Source organism: Microtus pennsylvanicus, chromosome 1 (genome assembly GCF_037038515.1).
Source record: "Microtus pennsylvanicus isolate mMicPen1 chromosome 1, mMicPen1.hap1, whole genome shotgun sequence".
Taxonomy (NCBI): Eukaryota; Metazoa; Chordata; class Mammalia; order Rodentia; family Cricetidae; genus Microtus; species Microtus pennsylvanicus.
Window position 1 is genome coordinate 118,241,981 of NC_134579.1, and position 19,588 is coordinate 118,261,568.

The 19,588-nt window shown below is 48.8% G+C and overlaps 1 protein-coding gene across 1 annotated transcript in view; it reads right to left on the reverse strand.

Moving 5' to 3' along the window:
- Ccdc60 (coiled-coil domain containing 60) overlaps nt 1-19,588 on the reverse strand; it is a 65,153-nt gene that overhangs the window by 8,963 nt on the left and 36,602 nt on the right. Inside the window, exons 5-10 of the mRNA XM_075976124.1 lie at nt 17,873-17,963; nt 11,386-11,605; nt 7,750-7,834; nt 4,254-4,325; nt 1,514-1,576; nt 765-887 (exon numbers count right to left, since the gene is read on the reverse strand). Coding sequence (XP_075832239.1) covers nt 765-887; nt 1,514-1,576; nt 4,254-4,325; nt 7,750-7,834; nt 11,386-11,605; nt 17,873-17,963 — 654 coding nt within the window. The remainder of the gene's footprint in view (nt 1-764; nt 888-1,513; nt 1,577-4,253; nt 4,326-7,749; nt 7,835-11,385; nt 11,606-17,872; nt 17,964-19,588) is intronic.

Genomic DNA, 19,588 nt, shown 5'->3' on the forward strand with positions numbered 1-19,588 from the left:
CGGCAAACGAATGTTCACTCTTTGATTACAAGGAAGGACACCCACTCTCCATGTTTCTGAGTCTTCTGCTCATCCCCACCATCGCTGGCCCTCACTGCCCTAGGTGGTAGATTTTCGTGTACTCACCTGTCTCTGTAGATGGTGAGTTCTGAGCAGGAAGGGGGTGTGAGTTCCCTGGGCCCATGGTCACCTTAGTTTGGGGAGGGCTTTAGTGGGGACAAGGAGGGTTCCTGTGGCCTGTTAATGTTGAACTCCACTGACAGCATTCTGACTGTATGTGATGTGGTGGTTCCTATCAGAGTTCCCGGGGGCCTGCCACCTGGAACACTTCTCTTCCTAGTTTCTTCTCTTCTGGGTTCCTCTGCTTCCTTCATGGTCATCGTAAAGCCACCTTGTCAGAAAGGACTTCCCTGATTACCCAACCTGAATCGGGGTCCCTAGTTTCTGGCCTTCTTCCCTTCTCCTCTCTCTTCCTCTTCCTCATCTTCCTCCTCATCCCCTCTTGCTTCCCTCTCCCTCTTTCTCCTTTGCTGCCCCCCCCCATCCATCCATCTTCCTCAGACATAACATCTGTTTTCTTCCCACATGGGGTGAATCTAAGTTGTGTCTCTCTGTGGATGCAGTGATTTTGTTTCTGTTTCTCCCCAAGGGTGGCGAAGGCGTCTCCCTGTCACTCCAGCTCCAGCTCCAGCACTGGATACATGCTGAACATGCAGTACCAGGTACAAGCCCTTGCAATGGGCTGGACATGTGTCTGCCCTTACTTTATGAGGATTTCCATCTTGTCTTGTAGGCAGAAGCCGGCCTCCTGGGCTACGCTGTAAAACTTGGCCCGCATACTGCTACACACGCCAGTCTTGCATTGGATGATGTCCCGGTTAGCACGGCTGTGGACAAGAGAAACCACTGAGAAATGGGGTCCAATGCACACTCCTGGTAGCCTCATGGGTCTCACTGGCCTCTGTGAGCCCAATAAACCCTCAAGTGGGAACTGCTAGTGTCCAACTGTGCTCTCTGTTTCCAGCTGACACCTCCCCCAGCATCCTTTGGAGGTTGGAAGAATGGGCAGTGACTCAGGCCTTATACACAAGCCACAGTGAGCTAGCTTCAGCTGGATCCCAGCGGATGCCAAGGATAGCGAGCCTCCAACTCCAGATTCTCCACTTCTCAGCTGTGTGACCTCAATCGGGACATTGCGTGTGGCCAACTCTCAACCTGTTACTCTGTAAAATGAGATGAGGCTGTGGCCTGTCAGGGTTGGGCTTGAGGAATAAACAATGCTGCAAATGTAGGACGCAGCCTGGGGTGCTTGGTGCTGCAGAGGGATTTCATGTCGTATTCCACAGGGCTGCTCAGGATCTGGTTTGTGAGACCCTTGTCCCTCTTTCCTGTCTATGGATTGGGGAATCTGGTCTGTACTGAGCTTTTCCCATAAGCCTGGGAGACCAAGGATGCAGTTACCATGGTGAGGTCTCCCTCCTGCCCACGATGTGCCGCTCCCCACCTGACTTACCCCTTTGACTTCTTCTGCGTCACCATGATGTGGCTTTCTCCACTGGTAGTGCTGGATCTCTCACTGAAACACCAAGGGACAATTTCCGATTGTTTTTCATCAGGGGTTCCTCTGAGGCCCCCAGAACTCAGGCGCAGAGAACACTCTCACCTGGGGACCAGGACTCAGTGCCCCTCATCTCCAATCTTGGACTTTGCTTCTGTCATCTTTCTGCCTGGAGTGTCTTTCTTGTCTCTCTCTCACCATCCCTACTGCTATTTCGTCTCATGGTCCATAGTGAGTCCTATATCCTTAGACTCTTTGACCTTTTGTGTCCGTGTAGTGTGGGGATCACATGCTATCTTCAATAGCGACAGGTGCATGCCGGGACAGGGGTGGCTGAGTCTTCCCGTGTTATGTCTGGTGTTCCTCACTCCAGACCGACACTTCACTCGAGGAGACACTTTGCTAAACTGGGTCCCTGTGACAGCTAATTTTACTACACCTGGAACTAAACTAAACCCAAGTGGCTGGGCACACCTGTGAGGGGATTTCTTAATTGCATCATTTAAGATGGGAAGACCCACACTAAATCTTGATTGTTTGAGGTGGGAAGACTCACCTCAAATCTGGGCCCACTCCTGTTGCCATCACACAGAGAAGGAAATGCAGGGAGGAAGTCTGCTTTTCCTCCCTCTTGGTCATCTCTCCCGCTGCTGAGTCATTCCTTCACTGCTGTGAGAACCCCTTTCTTCGGGATGCCAACATAGGCTGAGGGTCAGCCGAGATGTCCGGCCTCGTGGACTGTACAAGTACTAGATTCCTGGCCTTTCCTTAGGGGGGCAGCTGTTGTTGGACGAGCCAGGCCACCGCCTTAGCCAGTCTACAAAACTCCCCTTTAGAGAAGCAGATTCTGCCATCAGTTCTGTTCCTAAGACCTTTGACTGACATCTGCATTGAGCTGAAGACCCAGGTGATAAGAATCCAGAGTCTAGATTCAGAGTCCGGCCTGGCTGTCAGTCACCTCTGGAATCACTCAGCTTATCACATCCTTGGAGCCATTCTAGGTATGGACCAATTAGACCCCTTGCACGACTGTTCCACCCCATGACTGTAGCCAGACCAGCTTCCGCAAAGAGATGGCCACTCCAGATCAGATCCAACACTCCATGCTGCCTTTCTGCCTTTCTCCCAGGACATTTGTGTGTGTGTGTGTGTGTGTGTGTGTGTGTGTGTACGTACATGCACATACACGCACATGTGTGTATGTCTGTGTTATAAACACATGCCGCCACACTCTGCTTTTAATGTGGGTCCTGGGGATTAAGATTCAGGCCTTGATGCTTGCATGACAAGTACTTTTTATCAACCAAGTCATGTCCCGACCCATGAGCACCAGTTTTGCTTTTGAGACAGGGCCCTGCTATGTAGCTTTGGCTGGCTGGGAACTCCCTACGTTAACCAGGCTGGCCTTTAGCTCACAGATACCCGCCCATCTCTATCTCCTGAGCGTTAGGGTCAAAGGTGTGCGTCAACCCCACCTGGCACACTGAGTGACATTTGTTTCATTAGCGTTTGCTTACTGTATTATAAATTCTCAAAAATGGGGATAATTCAGGGGACCCCTGGAGGCAAACAGAGGAAAACATCTTCATCTCTGTTTTAACTGATTTCTTTTTTTTTCTCTTTTTAAAAATTTATTTATTTATTTTTTAATTTATTTATTTATTAAAGATTTCTGTCTCTTCCCCGCCACCGCCTCCCATTTCCCTCCCCCTTCCCCAATTAAGTCCCCCCACCAGCCCGAAAAGCAATCAGGGTTCCCTGTCCTGTGGGAAGTCCAAGGAACCCCCACCTCCATCCAGGTCTAGTAAGTTGAGCATCCAAACTGCCTAGGCTCCCACAAAGCCAGTGCGTGCAGTAGGATCAGAAACCCATTGCCATTGTTCTTGAGTTCTCAGTAGTCCTAACTGATTTCTAACTGAGATGGAAATGACGGGCATTTAGATGTCACATGGCAATCGTGGGATAGTCTCAAGAATCATTTGCACTAATGCTAATCCAAAGTCACAGTGTTTGCCAGCCCTCCTGTGAAGTCTTACTCTGTAATGCATCAGTGAGCTCCTAGAAGACTATGCCTCAAACTGGGAAGTGATCTAGTGACCTCACCACTGTAGATGCCTTCAGAATCCTCACAGTTTATAACGTGCATTTATAACATCCTTCTGGAAGGATTATCTAAGGCCCCAAAGCACAAGGATGCTCCAGTCAGGTGTTTGGGTGTGCAATGTATTTGTTTCATTTGCTTATTGAAGCTTCCGGACCTGGGCACAGCTCCTGGGCCACAGAGGGGACTGACTCCATGTCATGTGACAGGCTACTCAAAGGGAAGGAGGGAAGCTGATTCAGAGTGGGGTCCTCCAGGCCCGTGCATATGTGGCACGCAGTGTCAGGCTGCGGATCTCAAACAGGCAAAACAGAATTGGACCTTAAAATAGACGAGAAGGGGGTCCTGGGCCACGTTTCGTCATGGATGGAAGAGTTTAGTGGAAAGCATGGAATATAAACGTTGAAGAGAAGTGTCTGGGTATTTGCTGCCAGCCCAACATCAAAAGGATCTTACTTGTAGAGAGGTCAAAAGAAGGAGAGGTGCCCCTCTCAGCCCTTCTGTCCCAGCATCTGTGTGCTGGCCCTGGGTCAGGACCAGCTTCCCTGCCTCTCCACCCTGTTTCTAGTTGCTGGAGGTTTTAGAATTCCCTACCTGGACTTGTAGACGGTCGGCAATTCCTTCCAGCCAGAATCGCTCTTGATTTGCTTGACTGCGTTCAGGATGCTACAAAACAAGAGGAGTCTTGTAACAAAGGCTCAGGTTCCAGCAGGTGTCTGTGCTAGGACCAGTTGTCTCCTCCCAGAATAAGCTACAGAGTCACAGTGGAGGGAACACCTGGGGAAGTCTGCTGAGAACACAGATTCTGGGCCACATGTATGTTCAGAGACTTGGCTGTCCTGGGCGAAATTGTGCTCAGAAACCATATGTAGAAGCCCTCATTTTCCTAGACTCAGACACACTGACAGACGCCAGCATGATCCACCTACTCTGGAGAATTGTAGAACCCCAGAATTGTACACAGACACTATAGAATTGCACCATACTCAAAAACTCACAATTTAATACACACATACACACACACACACACACGGGCACACATATGCATGCGTGCACACACACCACAATTATATACACATTTTTAGAATTAAAAACACCCAGAATTTCACAATACACAACAATTGCACACACATGTACAGACAGATGGGGAATTTGAAAAGCATACCTAGAATTCCACACTTGCCTTGAGTTACATCCTTCTCTAGAGTTCCACACTCATCTAGAATTTCACCCTCACCTAGACTTCCACACTTGCCTAGACTTCCACACTCACCTAGACTTCATCTACAATTTCACACCTCTAGAATCACAGTTCTCCTAGAATCCCCCCATCACACTCCACACAAAAGCCAGAACTACATACTGACTGATGTGGGAGAGCCAACATTGTGGGTGGTGCCATCCTCCAGGCAGATGGTCCTGGGTGGTCTAAGAAAGCAAAGCAAGCAAGCCGTGGGAGCAAGCCAGTAGGCAGCGTTCTTCCTCGGCCTCTTCTTTAGCTTTAGCCTCCAGGTTTCTGCCTTGACTTCTCTCAGCACTGGGCTGTGGCCTGGGGTTGTAAGCCGATTTTGGTCAGTGTTTCATCATGGCAGGAGAAAGCCACCTAGAACATGTGACCATGGTGACAGCTGATCCACCTGCCTCAGCAAATGCTGTAAATGCTCCTGTATAAAGAGCAGAAGTCATGACTGTGCTCACTGCTCCTGCTGCAACTATTGGCTGCTAACTGAATGCCAGGAAAAAGCTGGAGTATTAGTAAGTGCATTATATCCCTAGATGCTCTGAGGACTCATGGAGATAGACGCGACTTCCGGAAAATTCCTAGGATTTTGCACGAACAGTATGACTTAATTCTCACTACGGCCATTTTGGGTAAGTTGCTGAGGTGCTTCTTTTTACAGTTGTGACAAGACTCGGGAAGCAACTTGATCACACAGAAACTGAGTAATGGGATGGAGATACTCACTAGTCTATGGGGTCCCAAAGCTGTGCCTTGGTGCTTAGGACTGAGACATCAGTCCTCAGCATCAGGCTTCATCTGACTCAAAAGCTCTACTCAAGCCTTTGAGCTTGTCACCTTTGTCTGTCGCTACTGCTGATGGGGCGAGTGCCTTACAGGTCAACTGTCTCAGAATGCCTCCACATGCATTCTGAGGGGGTGGGTCCGAGTTGAGGCTGCAGCGGACAGATTCATCATTAACACGCGGAGGTGGGGTGTGATGTATTCGAAAACACCGGAGAAGGGTAATTACAGCACTAACGAGAACCAATAAGTCATGGCTGGTGTCCCAGTCGGCTGAGGCTAGTGATAAACCTCTTCTTGGGCTCCGTTTATTTTCTGTAAATAATTTGCTTGCTCGGGGGGATTTACACTGGAGACGGGATCTCTGACTCTACCTGCATTTTCTCTGGAGAATTTATAGAGGCCGCAGGTCCATGGGCAGGACTTTCCCCCAGAAGACGGACACCTCAGCTTCAAGTTCAACACTATTCTCTTATGAGCCAGCTATTCTAGTAGCTGCTGGGAGCATCAAGGTTGCCCATGCTTTTTAGGGTGAGACTACAAACCCTCCAGGTGAGGGTTTCCAAGATGAAGCTCACCAATGTATGCTTTTCTCTGCCCCATTCTGGCCGTGTCCCGCTCCCTGATGATGCTGCACACAGCTGACTGTACATGGCTGACTGAATGTTCCACCCTCCCTGCCCCGTGGGTCTATCACCTTTGATAGGCAGGCCTTTCCCTGGCTGACTTCATCTCAAATCTCAGCTTAAAGTTTCCCCCAGAGAAAGAAGAAACTCTCATGAGTTTCTAGATCAATGACCCCTTTTGTGTTAGGGTCTTGCTATGTAACCCAGGCTGGCTTCAAACTCAAGATCTTTCCACCTCCCACTTCTGAGTAATGAGATCACAGGCATGTGCCACCATGCTCGTATTATATTTTGTTTCTCTGTCTTTTTTTTTCTCTCCCTACAGTACTGGGGATGGAGCCCAAGGCTTTACACACTGAGTGATTTCTAACTCAAAGCTCTTTTGCTTATTTTTGTCAACTCCATCCCTGGAGACAATTTATCTTGACCATATTCTTCCAAACTCCCTCCTCCTAACCCCCCTCCCCCTACTGGACACCCCTCAACACATGCCTTCCAACCTCCATGCCCCCCCTCTCTTTATAAAGATTTATTTATTATGTATCCAATGTTCTGTCTGCATACCAGAAGAGGACACCAGATCTTATTACAGGTGGTTGTGAGCCACCACGTGGCTGCTGGGAATTGAACTCAGGACCTCTCTGTAAGAGCAGTCAGTGCTCTTAACCTCTAAGCCATCTCTCCAGCACCCCCTCTCTTTTTGTGTAACCCACTGAGTCTATTTAATACTGCCAGCTGGAATGCTGACTGATCACGATGGCTTGATCTTGTTCGGATCTTATGCATGTCACCATAGCTACAGGACGTTTATGAATGCCACAGCCATGCCTTTTCCTGAAGACTGCACTCCAGGGCACCCCTCCCCACCCTCCAGCTCTTACCCTCTTCCCACCCCCTCTTTGGTAATGTTCCACGAGCCTTGCAGGAAGTTGATAGACGCGTCTGATTTAGAGCAAGCAATCCAAAGTACAATCACTTGTGCTCGTCGCTGTGACTAGTTCTGAGTCTCTGTGTTAACTACTGCCCACTGCAGAAGCAGCTTCTCTGGCCAACATTGACAGCAGTATTGTTTTATGTAAAAACCCTAGGTTTTTAAATTCTAAGTTTCCAAGTTCTTCCTTGCGCACATAGTTTACACATAGTCATAAATACTCATGAGAAGGGTGAGTACCAGCCCACAGGGTCCCAGACAGACAGAGTGGTCAAGACATCAGAAATTTCTAGATTTACATCACCACCCACCAGCTGTGTAGCCATTAGAAAGTAGTTTAGCCTCTCTGCCTCCTTTGTACAGATGGTTGCTTCCTCCTCTAGGGGTTCTTGTAAGAATCCAGGGCAGTCCACACATGCACAGTTCACAGCTCAGTGGACTGGCTGAATCACGAGCTGGTGATAGCTACTGTGGCTCTCATGGCTATTTGACTGAGTTAAGGGAACGTACCTGGGATCTTTCTTCTGCAGCTCAGACATCAGCACGATCGCTCTTCGGGCGTCTTCCCGGACCATCTCCAGGAGCTTCTGCAGGTCTGATGGAAAAGGAGACAGGATGGTGCAAGAGTCAGGGGGTCAGACAGGGACCCCATTCTTCCCCAAAAGGGGCAGCTTATAGGGTCTAGGAGGTCACACTCCCTGACTTAAAACTATCCCATGATTCTTGGCTAAAGAGATCTACCTGATTTGATAAACTTTGAAGGGTTTTTTAAATTAATTTATTTTTGCTTGTGATGTATACCTGTTTCTTTCTCTCTCTCTCTCTCTCTCTCTCTCTCTCTCTCTCTCTCTCTCTCTCTCTCTCTCTCTCTGTAATACATACTTACATGTGGGGGGCATGCATGAGGCCAGAGGCCAATATGGGGTGTCTTTGATCTCTACCCCATGTTTTGAGACAAGAATCTGTTACTGAACCTGGAGTTTCCTGACTGACTAGACCGCCTGACCAGCAAAGCCTAGAGAGCCTCTTGTCTCTCTCTGCTGGGCACTGAAATTGCTGGCTTTTTCAGTGGCTGAGGGGAATGAACTGATACCTCATGCTTGCTTGGCACGCGGTTAACCGACTGAGCCGTCTTTCCAGCTCCTCTGCTGCAGCCAGAGAAAACTGTCTCAGATTCTGACAATCAATATTGTCTGGGAAACCCCGACTATTTTCCAAACTGGCCGAATCCAGATCACAATTGTATTTTGCCTGATTTGAGGAGAGTGTCAGCTTTTGAAAACAAAGTTTTTGCGTCAACATTCAGATCCCTATAGTTCTTTTGGAAAGAATCTAAGTCATGACCTCATTGTCCTCATTCCTGCCTCTCACTGGCTGATTTTTTTCAGCAGGCTTGGGGCTTCCACACCCTTCCCCATGCCAGTGGACCCTTGTCATGATTTTGAAGTGAAATAACCCTTCGTGTGTTGAAGGCTTGGCTCCAGTGCATGGCGCTGTTGAGGACGGCAGGAGTCACGGGGGGTGCAGGCGTTGCCAGTGTGCTAATCCAACGGCAACTCACGCTGAACGAGCTTCTAGGAGCCCCGGTGGAGTCGGAGGAAGTAGGTTAGTGGGAGCGTACATCTCACAGGACTCACCTTGGTCCAGCCCCTTCCTTTCCACTCACTCAGCTCCCTGTCACTGCGAGGTGGGAACCTCTGAGTGATGCTCTCATTTGCCATATTCCTGAAGCAATGGTGTCGGTGCCCGTGAAACGAAACCCTTGCAGCACAACAGACCCCACCTCTGTCAAGCAGTTCCTTCAGGTTTCTTAGTGATGGAAAGTGGTGGAAGCCCCCTCTCTTCAGGTCTCAGCCCAATGATCGGGATGCGAGACGCTTCTGTGAACCATCCTAGCTGGGCTAGTACCACTCCAACTCGATGGGAAGACAGAGGTGTCTCTCCAGCTCAGCCCTCACGGCCATTGTCTTCCTCTTCCCTGCGACCTTAGTCATCCTCCCACTCAGAGCTTCCCTGTTTACTGCCGTCCTTGTTTTCCTTACGTGCACCACCACCCATTCCTTCCACATCCTGTGCTTGCAACACACAGACATTGAAGGAAGAAGGTTCCAGAAATTCAGAGGAATCAGTCTCTCACTCACTTCCATCCAGAGTGGCTCTGAGAGCTCTGAGTCCTCCTTGGGCCCTTGTTGACAGGTCCTGACTCTCTGAACTTCTGGAGTTTGCACTTTGGCTCTGATAAGCCAGGGACTGTCCAGACCCTAGGTCAACTCTGATCTCCCTGAATCTAAACAGCACCCAGTCTTTGCCAGTTCTTCCCAGGCCACCCTGCCTCAGATGTCAAACTTCTTCTTCCACCTGTTTGGGACAGGCTCCCTTTGCCATTTTCCTGCCGTGTGTATGAGGCAAGCTAGCCCATGAGGTCCCAGGAATAATTTTGCCTTGGTCTCCTGTCTTTCTGTGGGGATGCTGGGATTACAGAGATTTGAGCTATGCATCCGACTTTTGTATGGCTCTGGGGATTTGAACTCAAATCTTTGTTCTTGCAGGGACGGTACTTCTACCCACTGAGGTCCCTCTACATATCTGATTGAGCATATACTTGCTTAGTGCAGGAAATCCTGAGGTCGGAGGTCTCCTTACCCTTGGATAGTATTCATGGTTTTGGATTTCTTCCTTAAACAAAGACCCATAGCTTTCAGTAGACTCCCAAGGACTCTAAGTCCAAATGTGAATTACTAAAGATCACGGATACGAGAAAACACATCTTTGTGCAGATTTGTGCCTCTGAGGTTTAGACTGGGGAGGGACAATGATGGGCATGTCTTCTGATGGGTTGATAGAAGCATTTTAAAGTTGTTATAGAATATTATTTTAAGATGTGTTACATTTGTTTATGCTGTAGAATATTTGTTTAATGATGCAAAGATGTGTGGTGTTCCTTTATGTTGCATTTGTTTAATTCTGTGAAGCTGTGTTACTTTGACAGCCTAAAGCACCTGATTGGTCTAATAAGAGATGAACAGCCAATAGGGAGCCAGGAGAAAGGATAGGTGGAGCTGGCAGGCAGAGAGAATAAATAGAGGGAGAAATCTGGGAGGAGGGGAGGAAGGAGTAAGAAAAGAAGGGGCCAGCCCCCCAGCCCCTCAGCTCCCCAGCCCCTCAGTTCCCCAGCCCCCCAGCTCCCCAGCCCCCCAACCCCCCAGTCCCCAGCCGTCCACCCAGCCCTCTAGCCCCCAACCCCCCAGACCCCAGCCCACAGCCACACAGCCAGCCATGGGGTAGGAGTGGAAGGAAGATTGGCAGAAGTAAGAAAAGGGAAAAGCCTGGAGGCCAAAGATAGATGGGAGAATTTAAACTAAGAAAAACTGGTGAGAAACAAGTCAAGCTAGGCCAGGCATTTGTAAGTAAGAGTTACGTCTCTCTGTATTTATTTGGGAGCTGGGTTGTGGGTTCCCCAAAAGAGCAAAAGCAAAGAACCAAAAGAGTAAAAAAGTAAAAACAAACCAACAGAAAGCAATGACACAAGCCAGACTGTGACGATGGATGCAGAGATGTTTTGTCAGCTTGGGACATTGCTGCCGCGTACATCTGACAATGTATGGCTAAGATGAGCGGTGTCTTTAGCTGGGCGGGGTGGCCTATATACACCTTTCCAGTGTCCGGGAGACTGAGGCCGGAAGACTGGGAGCCACAGCTCACCCTGGGCTTTGTAAGCAGTTGTAGCTCTCTGACACAAAAGGGCCCAAGCCAAGCAGAAAACAACACATCTGTAAACCTGTGGAAAACCATGGGCTGAATGTGAAGAATGTGGGAAAATAATTTCTATACGTATGAAATGTGGAAAGAATAAACCTTTACAGAAAAACAAGATAAATAAGAATAGAGTTTCAAGTGTTAGGAAAGCAAATGGTGATTGTGTCTGTGGGGGAATGGCTCAGTGTAACACAATTTAAAGGGGACATTTTCAGCCTTTTGGGGCAGGCAGGGCTGTCAAGGAAAGGGACTCAAAGATACTGAACAAGGCAGGTGGTCGAGACTTTTGACCTCTGTGTCTCTGCTGAGAAGGGCTGTGGGTAAGGCAGGAGAAGTTCAAAGACTACAAATAAAAAGGCAGACAGTGGTGGGATCTTAGGTAGGACTTACTGACGTGGAGAGCTTCTTCGTCTTGCTTAGTTGACCATGATTCAGTGTCTTCAATGTCTTTGCTGGCCACACTTGGGGGTTCATCAGAGCCGGGGTTCACAGATATCATGCTGCTCTGGGGAGAAGAACCCCCACTGGTCCGGGTCAGACTGAGAGTGGAGCCCCGTCGGCTGGGTTTGCGGCTGGCTGTGCGAATTGTGGGGATTTTGAATTTCTTGGTCTGAAGGAAAGAGAGAAAAGAGAGGATGTCAGAGAGGATGGGGGAATAAAGGAAGGGGAAAGAAAGGGGGACAGGAAGGAGGAAGGAAGCAAGGAAAGAAAAGGAAAGTGGTATTTCTTTTTTTATATTTCATATTTTTGGTTTTTTTTTATTGAGTTATTTTTTCACTTTTTATTGATTTTATTGAGCTCTACATTTTTCTCTGCTCCCCTCCCTTTCTCTCTCCTCCCCTTCAACCCTCTCCCATGGTCCCCACGCTCCCAATTTACTCAGGAGATCTTGTCTTTTTCTATTTCCCATATAGATTAGATCTATGTATGTCTCTCTTAGGGTCCTCATTGTTGTCTAGGTTCTCTGGGATTGTGATTTATTGGCTGGCTTTCTTTGCTTTATGTCTAAAAGCCACTTATGAGTGAGTACATATGATATTTGTCTTTCTGGGTCTGGGTTACCTCACTCAAGTGATGTTTTTAGGCTCCATCCTTTTTCCTGCAGATTTCAAGATGCCTTTTTTTCCTGCTGTGTAGTACTCCATTGTGTAAATGTACCACATTTTCCTTATCAATTCTTCCATCAAGGGGCATTTAGGTTGTTTCCAGGTTCTGGCTATGACAAACAAAGCTTCTACGAACATAGTTGAGCACATGTCCTTGTAACACGATTGAGCATCCTTTGGATATATACCCAAAAGTGGTATTGCTGGGTCCTGAGGAAGCTTGTTTCCTAATTTTCTGAGAAATCACCACACTGACATCCAAAGGGGCTGTACCATCTTGTACTCCCACCAGCAATGCAGAAGTGTTTCCTTTACCCCACATCCTCTCCAGCATAAGTTGTCATCAGTGTTTTTGACCTTGGCTATTCTTACAGGTGTAAGATGGAATCTCAGAGTTGTTTTGATTTGCATTTCTCTGATGGCTAAGGATTTTGAGCATTTCCTTAAGTGTCTTTTAGCCATTTTAGAGTCCTCTGTTGAGAGTTCTCTGTTTAGGTCTGTACCCCATTTTTTTATTGGATTATTGTTTTTTTTTTGGCTGACCAGTTTCTTGAATTCTTTGTATATTTTGGAGATCAGCCCTCTGTCCGATGTGGGGTTAGTTAATATCTTTTCCTATTCTGTAGGCTGCCATTTTGTCTTGTTGACTGTGTTCTTTGCTTTACAGAAGCTTTTCAGTTTCTGGAGGTCCCATTTATTAATTGTTTCTCTCAGTGTCTGTGCTGCTGGGGTTATTATTTAGGAAGTGGTTCCTTGTGCCATGTGTACTTCCCACTTTCTCTTCTAATAGGTTCAGTGTGGCTGGCTTTATGTTGAGGTCTTTGATCCATTTGGACTTAAGTTTTGTGCATGGTGATAGATATGAATCTATTTGCATTCTTCTGCATGTTGATATCCAGTTATGCCAGCACCATTTGTTAAGTATGCTTTCTTTTTTCCATTTTATATTTTTTGCTTCTTTGTCAAAAATTAGGTGTTCATGGGTGTGTGGATTAATATCTGGGTCTTTGGTTCTATTGGCCCTCCTGTCTGTTCTTATGCCAGTACCAGGCTGTGGGAAGTGGTATTTCCAATCCCTGATGAGGTCAAGGTGAGGGGGTCAAAGGACTCAATTCCTCCTGGCTCCTTGAAAGCACCATGGACAGAGACTGGACCTGGAGCGACCAGTGTCACCAACCAAGATGATCAGAATATGTTCTTTTTTTGTGTGTGTCACTGCAAGTCCCCTTAACCCTGTACTAATGATTGTTAATGTCACCTAAGATGCCATGGAGATTGTAGAGAGGTGACAGAGCTTAGTGTGTGTGCATGCTTGTGTGTATGTGTGCATGTGTGTATGCATGTCTGTTAGTGAAAGAAGAGGGCAGAGAAAGACAAGCAGAGTCCTGCTCTATTGTCCTCCATCTTATTCCCTTGAGGAAGGGTCTTTCCTTGGTCCTGGAGCCAAGCAGGCAGCCAGCAAGTCCCAGTGATCCTCCTGTCTCCACCACTCTCTCCACAGTGCTGGGAATGCAAGCACCATACCTGGTGGTTAATCTAAGTGGTGGGGATCCGAACTCAGGTCGTTATGCTTGTGCGTCATGCCTTCTTACTTAGCGAGCCATCTCCCCAGCCCCAGAAATAATTTTCCTTGAGAGCTTTTAAAATGAAGGTGCTTTGGAGATTCAGGTTGGTGCCATATTTGTATGAAACTCCTAATATTTAATGTTCTGGGAATGAAGGCAGCAGGGAGCAGAGGGGATCCTGAAGGCCACACCAAGATTTAACACCATGACACTAGGTGAGAATTACACTCAACACGTTTGCTTCCAGCGATTAATGGCACTGAAGCACAAGTGTTGTTGGTAATGTTTTAGGACCTTGAATATAGGCGGAACTTCCCTGTATTAGAAGCGGGGAGGGATTTCTTGGTTGCACAGAGGAAGGGAAAAGGTGCGGGAAGAGGAGGGGGTAGGGTTGTGGGCCTTCTCCTCCCATTCCTTCCTTTGCTTTGCTTCTTTCCCCATGTTTTCTGGAAAAAATTTGCACAGTCAGAAGGCGACTTCAGCATGCAACAGGTTGGGGGTGGGGGTGGAGTTTGGACTGGTTTTATCCTGTTCTCCAAGTCAGTTTCAGGGTTACAAAATGATGGTGCTGGGGAATTCCACCTCGAGAGCTTTTGGCACTTAGGAGGCTTCCCTGGTCCTGACCCTGCTGCTTGGCCAGGACCTGGTCAGCCTGACAGGACACTCTACACCCCTGCCACCCTGTGAGAGAGGATGTTAGAGCTCAGGGATAGCAGGGACACGCAGAGGTCACCTTCCTGCTTCAGCAGCCACTTCTGAGTCCCAGGTGCTGGGGGACAACACCGTTGTGGAAGGTTTAACAGATTGTGTCTCAGGGAGGTGGGATTTCATCTTGTGCTCTTGCGGTTGCCCCTATTTAACATTCAGTTAGCCGACCCAGCCAGGGACCCAAGTGAAGGGCTGACTCTTCTGACTGAGAGTGAGGGAAAGAGAATGGTGGGGGGATGTGATGGGCTTCAGTCTGTCATTTGCCCTTTATCGAACTGACTTTCCCGGACTTCAGGCCCAGATGCTTTTCTGGCTTTCACAGTTTGCTCAGGAGTGATGTGATGTGACCCAGCTGCCACATTCTGTCTCAGGGGGACTGGCTTTTTCTCTTCTCTTCTCTTCTCTTCTCTTCTCTTCTCTTCTCTTCTCTTCTCTTCTCTTCTCTTCTCTTCTCTTCTCTTCTCTCTCCCTCCCTCCCTCCCTCCCTCCCTCCCTCCCTCCCTCCCTCCCTCCCTCCTTCCCTCCCTCCCTCCCTTTCGGGGGAGGATGTTTCTTTTTCTTTTTTTTAAAGGGGAAGTTTCCCCTGAGTGAATTTCTATGAAGCAGGGATTGGGTGCAATGGGGAGACATATTTAGCTCCCCAAGGTTTTATTTGTTTGTTTTTTTGTTTTGTTTTACAAATTTGGAGACTTTTATAGAAAAAAAAACCTAGTGTTTGGCTTTTGTAGAAAATAATGCAGCCTGCCTGGGCTCCCATTTGCATGCCCTGATGAGAGTCTCTCAGCCCAATGGGGGACTGCCCGCTAGGGTGTCTTTCCAGGGCTCCACTTTACAGAGGGATAAACTGAGGTCCGGTGAGGAAAAGAAAGGGCTTGTCCAAAGTCACGAAGTGGGACGAGCCAGAGTAGGTGCTCCAGTGTCCTGCCACCCCCAGACTGGACTACACCACCGCCAGGGCCTGACCCACACACTCTGCAGGAGACTTGATTGGGAGAATTCTACAGTAGTGGTACTGAACATTCTGGAAGGACACTTTTTAAATTTTTTTAACCAAAGGCTCATGGCGCCTGTTCCTTTGTGGTCTCTAGAGACAGATGCACACAGTGTCTCCATAGCAACTTTGTGTGAGAAAACAAAGGCTGGTGCTTTTCGGGTCCTCGAGGATGCTGACAACAGAGCAGGAAACAACAGAACAGTCCTATCATGGGAGTGTGACCCTGAAAAACCTGATGTTTAACACACAGGGGCAAGGTGACCCTCGCTAAGAATGGGGCCCTGTGGGATGTTAGGACGGTAGCATGGAGTAACATTTAAAGAAACTGGCCTTTTTGTCAGTATGCTGAGAAGTGTTTCCCAAAACATGCACATATTAGGTGTGTGTGTGTTTGTGTGTGTGTGTATGCGTGCGCGTGCGCATGGTCAGAAGGCAAACTTGCTGGAGTTGGTTCTTTTATTCTATCATGCAGGTCCTAGAGATCAAATTCAGGGCATCTGCCTTCACGGCAAGAGCCTCTACTGTTGAGTCTTCTTGTCTGCTCCTTCTTCAGTGAATTTGCATATCCTTTCCCTGAGCTACTCACTAATGCTGTGGTAGGTGGTGTGGGCACTGTGTGTGAGGTGGTGTGGGCACTGTGTGTGAGGTGGTGTGGGCACTGTGTGTGAGGTGGGCACTGTGTGTGAGGTGAAGTGGGTACTGTGTGTGAGGTGGACACTGTGTGTTTGGTGAGGTGGGCACTGTGTGTGAGGTGGTGTGGGCACTGTGTGTTTGGTGAGGTGGACACTGTGTGTGAGGTGGTGTGGGCACTGTGTGTGAGGTGAAGTGGGCACTGTGTGTGAGGTGAAGTGGGTACTGTGTGTGAGGTGGGGTGGGCTCTGTATGTTAGGTGGGGTGGGCTCTGTGTGTGAGGTGAGGTGGGCTCTGTGTGTGAGGTGAGGTGGACACTGTGTGTGAGGTGAGGTGGGCACTGTGTGTGAGGTGGGCACTGTGTGGTAGGTGAGGTGGGTACTGTGTGTGAGGTGGGGTGGGCTCTGTATGTTAGGTGGGGTGGGCTCTGTGTGGTAGGTGGGGTGGGCACTGTGTCTGAGGTGGGATGGGCTCTGTATGTTAGGTGAAGTGGGTACTGTGTGTGAGGTGGGCACTGTGTGTTTGGTGAGGTGGGCACTGTGTGTTTGGTGAGGTGGGCACTGTGTGTGAGGTGGGCACTGTGTGTTTGGTGAGGTGGGCACTGTGTGTTTGGTGAGGTGGGCACTGTGTGTTTGGTGAGGTGGGCACTGTGTGTGGGGTGGGCACTGTGTGTTTGGTGAGGTGGGCACTGTGTGTTTGGTGAGGTGGGCACTGTGTGTTTGGTGAGGTGGGCACTGTGTGTTTGGTGAGGTGGGCACTGTGTGTTTGGTGAGGTGGGCACTGTGTGTTTGGTGAGGTGGGCACTGTGTGTTTGGTGAGGTGGGCACTGTGTGTTTGGTGAGGTGGGCACTGTGTGTTTGGTGAGGTGGGCACTGTGTGTGAGGTGGGCACTGTGTGTGGGGTGGGATGGGCTCTGTATGTTAGGTGGTGTGGGCACTGTGTGTGAGGTGAAGTGGGCACTGTGTGTGGGGTGGGCACTGTGTCTGAGGTGGGATGGGCTCTGTATGTTAGGTGGTGTGGGCACTGTGTGTGAGGTGAAGTGGGTACTGTGTGTGAGGTGGGCACTGTGTGTTTGGTGAGGTGGACACTGTGTGTGAGGTGGGGTGGGCTCTGTATGTTAGGTGGGGTGGGCTCTGTGTGGTAGGTGGGGTGGGCTCTGTATGTTAGGTGGGGTGGGCACTGTGTGCGGTAGGTGGGGTGGGCACTGTGTGCGGTAGGTGGGGTGGTACTGTATTGTTTCTATGCGTGAGGGACAGGATCTATATCCACCCCAGCTGCATAGCTATGTTTTCCATAAGCAGACAAAGGTCTGTTTGTTGTCTCTATTATCTGGGTGCTCATTTACTGAGTAGATGTCCTTGGGCATTGGGGATGGGCAAAGCTTGGGTTGAAGGTAACAGACTTCAAAATACCTTCTTAATAGTGAAGACACATGTGACTTGGAAGAATATCCTACATAGTGAGTGGATGGGGAGAGAGAACGAGAGAGAGAGAGAGAGAGAGAGAGAGAGAGAGAGAGAGAGAGAGAGAGAGAGAGAGACAGAGAGACAGAGAAACAGAAAGAGAGACAGACAGAGAGACTACTGACTAAAAGCTAGAGTTGTGTCCGTTTCTTTCTAGTAACATGTGTCCATCCCCGCCTTTCCTCTCTTTTTCTATTGTGTCTGGCCAAATGTCATTTTCCCTATAATCCCCAGATAACTATTTTAATTAAAATTTACAAAAAATATCCAGTAGCATGTGGTTTTTCCTCTGCTTGGGAAATCACCTAGACTTTTATAAATAACCTTTCCCACGGTAGACTGTCTGTGGGATGCATGCTTCTCCCCCTGGCTGGGGCTTGGGCTCTCAAGGTAGAGTGGGCTCCTGGTTACCTTTGGCGCGGTGACAAAGTGATCCCACCTCTGCCCCATGGACTTGTCCTTGTTGTGCTTCTTTATTGTGCTCTTGCTGCCACCCGGGTCCCTGTGTGACAAACAGCTTTAATGAGTTTTCAGTTCGCAGTCTTGGCTTATTACAAGCCCCACCCCCCCCCCATCCTACAGGAACACAATAAATTCAGGCTGAAAGAACGGTCTCTAGTATGATTTTTCTCCCCCTACTGCTTTGTTTTGGGAGGGGGAGCAGTTCTGCAATGGTGGGGTTTTTAGGCTAAGAGAGACCACCTTTTCCTGGGTGAGGACTGTGGGAGGCAAGGTATATTTGCATGAGCTCTGGACTTGGGCCCTTTTATGGAGTGAGTCCAGGGTGAGGCTGTGGTTATGGTGGTGGTGGACAGGAAAGTGACCTCCTTTCTGCATCTGTGCCTTGCCCGCTCATCACTGGCACCAGCATCAGGAACACTGAAGAGTATCTGAGAGCGCAGTGAGGCCGGATGTCCCGGGAGGATGGGTGTGGGCGTGCAGAGTCACACAGTGACCAGAGTCACTGAAGCACTCTGTACCAGATGCTTCTGGGCTCTCAGGGAATCATCTCCATTGCTGCCACCTTGAGCCAGAGTCGTTAGCACTGCCCTCTGCAGCTCAGGAAAGGACCCGAACTTCAGGCCCCTCCCTCACCCAGGTCCCTGCCACGGGGTTCTGTACATCTCTTAATCTGTGATCTTGAATTATTTTTATTAGAGTGCCCTCCTCCTCAGCATCATATTCTTCCCTCATGGTCTGGGAACTTTCTGGATAAAGACTAAAGCTCAACAGGCTTTGTGGGTGACTCCCTTCCTCACAGAGTGCCACCAAATTTATCATGTTGGCATTTTTGAATGCGCTATGTTGCGTGTGTTTCCATAACCCTTCCAATGGTCAGATGAACGGAACTTAAGGTCCGTGTCTCATGATGTGGAGCTCCGAGAAGCAGACCCACAGGCTGTCACCAATAAGAAAAGGGACTCTTCTGCCCCTCGAGGCAGAGCCTGTTGGGTATGTAGCAGTTCACAACCGTAACACAAGAAACAGACCCTAAGGTAGGAGCCAGGCTGGGGTGGGGGTCGGATGTGCCTCCAAGCTTTTTGTAAGACTTGGTGTTTGATTACACAATAAAAAGCTCTGAATAATTAACAGAGAAGTTCATTTGAGTTGGTTCTGCTTGCTTGTCCCCTGAGTAATCAAATTAGGGAATATTTAAAATCCAGCCGGAGGAAGGAGCGGAGCTCCAGCCGTATACACAGTGTTTAAACAGTGCTGCTTCTGAAGCCTGATTTCAGGCTAACCAACAGGCAGCTTTGCTGTTCCACGGTATCTTTCATGACCACGGGGCTTTTGGCTTTCTCCTTTGCTAAGGCAGCCCCTGCTGAGCTGCCAATGCCTTCTTGAAGTTCAAAAGCAACCTCCTTCTCCTTTCAAAATTAAATCTGGGCCCAGACAAGCTTTTGAAATCTTAAATATTCAGGTCCAATCAGGAAGATAGAAGCCTTCCGCTAATGCTGACTTCCAAGGCGACCTGAAGTCTATTGCGACTTCAAGCAGCAGGCTAAAGGAACTAAAGCGGCATCTGGATCCCTGCAGACCTTGGGAAGCCCTCCACGCTCCCTCTGCAAAGCTATTGGTAAAGGAGAGGCCGGGTTAGGCAGGACCGGTCTCTCTGATGCCTCATTT